Source organism: Glycine max, chromosome 18 (genome assembly GCF_000004515.6).
Source record: "Glycine max cultivar Williams 82 chromosome 18, Glycine_max_v4.0, whole genome shotgun sequence".
Taxonomy (NCBI): domain Eukaryota; kingdom Viridiplantae; phylum Streptophyta; class Magnoliopsida; order Fabales; family Fabaceae; genus Glycine; species Glycine max.
In genome coordinates, this window is record NC_038254.2 from 20,932,978 (window position 1) to 20,939,060 (window position 6,083).

At 34.0% G+C, this 6,083-nt stretch overlaps 1 protein-coding gene across 1 annotated transcript; it reads right to left on the minus strand.

The window, feature by feature from the left end:
* Positions 1 to 220: 220 nt before the first annotated feature.
* LOC100782743 (1,4-dihydroxy-2-naphthoyl-CoA synthase, peroxisomal) lies at positions 221 to 4,778 on the minus strand. Its single transcript, XM_003551976.5, has 9 exons — positions 4,305 to 4,778; positions 3,830 to 3,952; positions 2,335 to 2,436; positions 2,062 to 2,100; positions 1,480 to 1,578; positions 1,327 to 1,374; positions 1,105 to 1,200; positions 751 to 873; positions 221 to 574 (listed from the first exon to the last, which is right to left on the minus strand). Exons 1-9 carry the CDS (start codon positions 4,569 to 4,571, stop codon positions 458 to 460), a joined length of 1,014 nt encoding a protein of 337 aa, XP_003552024.1. The 5' UTR covers positions 4,572 to 4,778; the 3' UTR covers positions 221 to 457.
* Between the last annotated feature and the right edge of the window lie 1,305 nt (positions 4,779 to 6,083).

Sequence of the window (6,083 nt, forward strand, 5' to 3'; positions counted from 1 at the left end):
ATTTTGTGATTTGGAAAACTAAATTCTAATTGTGTTAATTCTAATTGTGTTAAGAAAGTTTTAAGCATTGTAATTAAAAGTGGACTGATTATTGAGTCTGGGAAGAGATTGGACTTTTAGTATGCGTTAGTTTTCTGCTGGTTAAATTTGTAGCAGAGTTGGAGTTAGTTTTGACAGGTGGATGAGAGACTGAATTTCAGAAGATGAAGTTTTGAGAAAATAAGTGGAAATGTATATTCTATGGTCTTATTTATTGAAATTTACTATCTTTTTAAGAAACAAAATAAAATAGTTAAATATAAGAAATCTGTTTATTTTACCACCAGCCTCAAAAATACATTTGAAACGAATAAATCAATGACAATAGTAAACAGGTCCCAAATCAACTTTCTGCTCTATATATATATTGGGCAGAGTGTAGGTCTATGTCACAAATTGATAGCAACAATTGACATATTTAAGGTCGCCGATTGAACTTAGAAAAATCAGGGCGTCTACGTTGCAAATATGCAGTCTTCCCCTCTTTAGCTTCTTCAGTGCCATAGTATATCAGTGTTGCATTTCCACCAATTTCCTATAAATTAGGTTACAGAAATACAAATAAGTATCCATGCAGATGCACCAAGAAACGGGTATATAACATCACAAAACATTGGTACATTCAGTATAAATAATTATCCTGTTTAGAAATTATATATTATTTAGCACAGAATATTGATAGATGAAATGAAATCATGAATCATGATATACCTGAAGTCCCGAATGGCCATCATCCACTGCATTAAGAGCTGACTTGAGCACCCGAATAGCAGTTGGACTGTTCCTCAGTATCTCCCGACACCATTTTATCGTTTCTTTCTCCAAATTCTCAAGCTAGACCAAACCAAAACATAGAATTCACTGTAATTACGAGGTTGATGTTGGAGAATGTGTTTCTGCTATTTGCTTTAAGTCTATTTCTTAAGTGATTCGTTGAAAGTTTTTTAATTACTTTTCCAATTTGTATATAAATACTTAAATAGTGAAGAAAGATTTTATATTGTTTTCAACACAAGGAGAAATTGGAATTAGTGTCAAGAATTCTTCGGACGGAAAAGAACTTACTGGTACAACAGTGTTGACAAGACCCATTTTCTCTGCTTCAACGGCATCATAGAACCTTGTGAGAAACCACATTTCACGTGCTTTTTTTGGACCTACCTGTATATAAATAAGGCTGGTTTTTATCTTTGGATTGAAAATATCAGCAAACAAAATCCATCACCACCTAGAATAGCATAATAGTGGAGTGAATTATTAGAAAAATAAGCAGTATTTGTTTCTTACCAAACGAGACATGATAGAACTTCCAAAACCAGCATCAAAGCTTCCTACCTTCCATAGGTACAAAGACAGAAGGAATTACAAAAGAGGGAGAGTGAGAGCAATATAATTTTGATTAGTATGAGTTTTGTATGAAAAGGAAAAGGGTTCAAGAACCTTGGGACCAGTTTGGCCAAAGATAGCATTATCTGCTGCAATAGTTAGATCACAGACCATATGTAATACATGCCCTCCTCCAACAGCATAACCTGCTACCTGTTTTAACGTTAGAAAAATAGTTTGCATATAACAAGAATAGGAAAGAACAAAAAAAAAAACATGGTATCATTATTCATTAATTGGAATTTTGTGGCCTAGTCCTAGAGTAATAGATGTTGAAATAACGAGCAGGGGAGTTTATTAAATTTTCCAATTTTCCAAAAATTGAAATGCATGTTATATTACCCACGAGTAAAATTTACAGTAATACTATTTGTGGTGGGCATTATTTGTTTTGCATGCAAAAGTGTTAGGAAAATGAAAGGGAGAGGGTTATTGGTATTATTTTTACTTTTCTGCTGTGGATTTAATGAGTAATAAAGTTATAGTTTTGTAGTGTCCCTCGAGTTGTTTTGGTCCAATACTAATACTACTTTAAAAATCAAACAGAATGCACTTTTTTTAATCCTGCCATGTCCCTTATCTTTTAGCATATCAAATCGACCCTAAGAACAAAGGTTAAAAAGGTACAGCGGGTACCATTGCAATCACTGGTTTAGGGAGGCGGCGTATCTGCACCTGCAAAAGGAGAAGATAATGAATAAAAAGTAGAGTAAGAAAGGGGCATGGTTTTTTCCAATAACAAGTATTAACAACTGTCTCATTACAAATCATAGAAACAACACAATCACTTGAGAACTTGAAGATTCACGGTCCATTGAGATGAATGCCTCAAAACCTTTAATTCAAGTAATGGGGATCACTTCTATAATTCTATTCACCAAATTAGAAAAATCTGAAATCAATTAATACCTGCAAGTCTAACACATTGAGGCTACTGAAACTTCCATTATCAGAATAGCCATTGTCAGTCCTCAAAGCCTGGTCACCACCACTACAAAATGCCTCGGTTCCCTGCAACATCAATATGGCATCAGCATCAATTCCACACTGGTTTACACAGAATGTGAACATTGCCATCAATTCCACACTGGTTTACACAGAATGTGAACATTGCATATTTGGATTCATGGGGTTCAGTTGTACCAAATTGACAACAGCATGGTCAAAAATATTTTTTCAGAGGAACCGGAAGCAACATGATTAAGAAATATATTACACTGACCCATAATCGTTATATTATTTTGCAAAAGCCAAAACTGAATATTATTAAGAAACAAACTAAACATAAGGTATGTTTAGTCAGACACATAATGAAGTACAAAAGGAGTGCCTACTATACAGTAGCACATAAACCACAATTGAATCATCCCACCCTAACAATTGCACCCATAACACAAATCAACGAGCAGCTCTAAATCCACCCATGAAGCCAAAGAGATGTGAAACCTTACAAGCCAAATCAAAACATAAGGAAATAAAACATATATCTACAAAGCTTCAGTAGCTCTAAAATAATAGATTTTTCACTACTTTTAAGATCACCACCTTCTACTTATTGCAATCTGACACACTGTTATACTGCAGAGTATAGTTTCAGCCCTATCTCACCAAAGTGTCTTGAATATATGACCCTCCAACTGTTCGAGAATATACCCAACACAATATACATCAATCCCAATTACCTTTCCTACTTACACCAAGATCTTCCCATGCACCACCCCCAAACTTTTGAGATCATTAAACTTGCTACACACCAGAAATCACGCCAAAACAAAACACCCTCACAAATATCATCCATGTTCATTTTCGACATAATGTAACCCCCTCCTCCCTCCACCTGTTCCAAAATCCACTCTCCAAACTTTCCAACGAAAAACAGCATAGGCCATATTTTATATATAATCACCCGTCCAATATGGCTAAACTGGACCAACCATATATCTGCATTTCAAAAAACCAGAGACCTGCTTATCACATATGCGTGTGAGGGATTAATCCCATAATGCAGCACGTGAACCCATTATCATTATACAAGTATTAACATCCCCTATTACCCAAAAGACACATTAGGTTGTGAACATTACAAAAAAGAGAATCACGTTCATTCTCAAGAAACTTTAGGAAATGATAATGTAACTTTCTCTAAAAATTTTAACAATTAATCAATTAAAAATACCTTGAATATGAGATTTAAAATGATTATTACAAAATTCAAACAATCTTCAATTAGATTCCATTAATTGAATGATCAGAGTAAGTCTACTCCAGTTAAATTCAATTAAACTTACACTAATTCTAATCAAACACATAATAACATGCTGCCTAAAGTGGTATTCTTAAAGAATTTCCAAGAAATAATAATACTAATAAATAAATAAAAAAATTGGCATAACTGCACAAGTACCTTGCCAGTGAGAATGACGACCCCAATAGAGCTATCTTCCCTGGCATCAGTGAAAGCACGCATAAGCTCCTTCACCGTGTGGGGGCGGAACGCATTCCTCCTCTCTGGCCTATTAATACTTATCTGCACGAGCACAACACAGTACGGTGTATCTTAATATTTTGAATAATAAAAAAACGAAAACAACAATAACCTGAAAAACCATGGTTGAAGAAGAGACAACGGGTGAGTAGTTCTAAGATTAGTTCTATGGCCAGCCAAAAGGATCGTAGAAAGCTTGTAAATACCTCAGGGTCCCACGAAGAGCCAAATGTTCCAATTACGATGGTTACATAAAAATAAAAAAAGGAGACCAATAAATGAAGGCAGTAAAATTTTTCGACCAAGTTTAATTATTAGCGAAGTCCGTAAATAGTACTTGATACTGGTATTATGGTGTCAAAAAGAAAAAGAAAAGAGAATTGAGAAAGTGAACCTTGGCTATTCCTTCCCCGACGGCCTTCTCGTAGACAATGTCGGTGAAGTCCTTGCCGGAGTTGTCGTGGTCGGAGGCGATGATCCTCCAAACGACGTCGTGGGAGGGGACGTGGCCCTGGACGCGGTGGAAGCTGTCGCTCCTACCGGAAGTGCGGCACAGGGCGAGTTCGCCGGGTGCGTTGTGAGAAGAAGTGAGGTGGTTGGTCACAGAGGCGAGCCTTCTGATGGCGGTTCCGAAATGGTGGTGGTTGTTGTTCTCTGCCATTGGATTGGATGTTTCTAAGAGCTATCGGAAGTGATCACCAATGGCGAGCGTGCAAGAAAGATTGTGAAGCTGTTAGTTTGTTTTATACATACATTCATTCATTGACATTCAAGAGAGGTCGCAAGTGTCATGGCGGGTGGGGATAAGATAAGGTCGTTGAAATGAAGCTGGGTAAGGGGGGAAAAGGGAAATGTCAGCAAATCCAGTCCAGTCTCTTTAATTATTATGTTGAAATTTATTCAAAACTAGTATCAAAATTTAATTGCAAACACCTTTTATTTAATGACTTTTATTACACCCAAAATAAATTTTAGTAGTTAATAAAAAATAAATTAAAAAAGAGTATTAGTAGTTATTAAAAAGTGTGATGCATTTCTCTTTTCTACCAAGAATAAAAAACAATAGGGATGAGTAAAACCAACATGATTAGTAGTTAAACACAGTTCTAATTCTTATGAATAAAAATAAAATAAATACTATCCTCTATTATTGGATTGGACAATTTTTTATTTTGATTATAATGAACAAATTAATAGTAGAATAAATTGGGTTATTAATCTATTTGGTAAGGACTCTTTTTAGGTATGTATTGACTTTGGTGAGTATTAAAATCCAATTCAACTCAATTTTTCTTTACAATAAAAGAACAACTTACATTATTTTGAGTTTTTTTTAAAAAAATTTCCTTTGATACTCCTTTTTTTTTAATTCTTTTACACTAACTTTCTTTAATCGTTTAAAAAAATAATATACTTACACGTACGATTTCAAGAAGTTTTAGAAAGAATTAATAAAATTTTCTCTTGAAAATAATATATTAATTTATTAAAGTATTTATAAACTATTTAATAAAAATGACTCAATTTATTTATTGATATTTTTTATATATCACCATCTAATTTATTTATAAATTATTTTTAAAATATATTTTTTCTCTTATTTCCTCTCCTGGTTATCGTGAAAGACTTATATTTGACTTAGCACGAAGACCATTGGTTAGTTGACAATTGTGTTCAAAGGCCACATTTAAAAATATTAATTTACAACTACTAACATTTAACTTGGGCTTCCTCTAAAAACAAAAAAGATAAAACATTTAACAATATTAATTTACTACTACATGATACTATCATATTTTGGCTTATTCTTCCTATACCGTACTATTGTATTTTGGTTTATGTGAAATAGTAAAATTTTCCTTCACTTAAAATTTACAAACAATTTTCCTCCTCCCTACACCCATCTCGTGCCTGCTGTCTTTTGTTCTCTCTCCCTTGCGCTGGCCCGCCCGTCTCTGTTGTGTCCTCCATTCACCTTCACATTGGTGGTGTCACCTCCCACTGTGGTCGCCTCACCCTCAGTCACCTTCTCTTAGTTTTTTTTTTTTTTTTTTTTTTTGTGTGTTTGTGTAAAATGGGAATGCGTAAGAACACACAGAATGATAATTTTTATGATCCATACAATTTAATTATATGGATTTTCAATTCGTATAATTGTTTATTTATTATTAAA

What these genes read in the sequence shown, in the direction of transcription:
- LOC100782743 (XM_003551976.5), bottom strand. Translation starts at nt 4,571, where the DNA reads ATGGCAGAGAACAACAACCACCACCATTTCGGAACCGCCATCAGAAGG. An exon ending in TCGTCATTCTCACTGGCAAG is followed by an intron (nt 2,437 to 3,829) that starts GTACTTGTGCAG and finishes TTGATGTTGCAG; the next exon opens with GGAACCGAGGCATTTTGTAG. An exon ending in TTGTCAACACTGTTGTACCA is followed by an intron (nt 874 to 1,104) that starts GTAAGTTCTTTT and finishes GGTTTGGTCTAG; the next exon opens with CTTGAGAATTTGGAGAAAGA.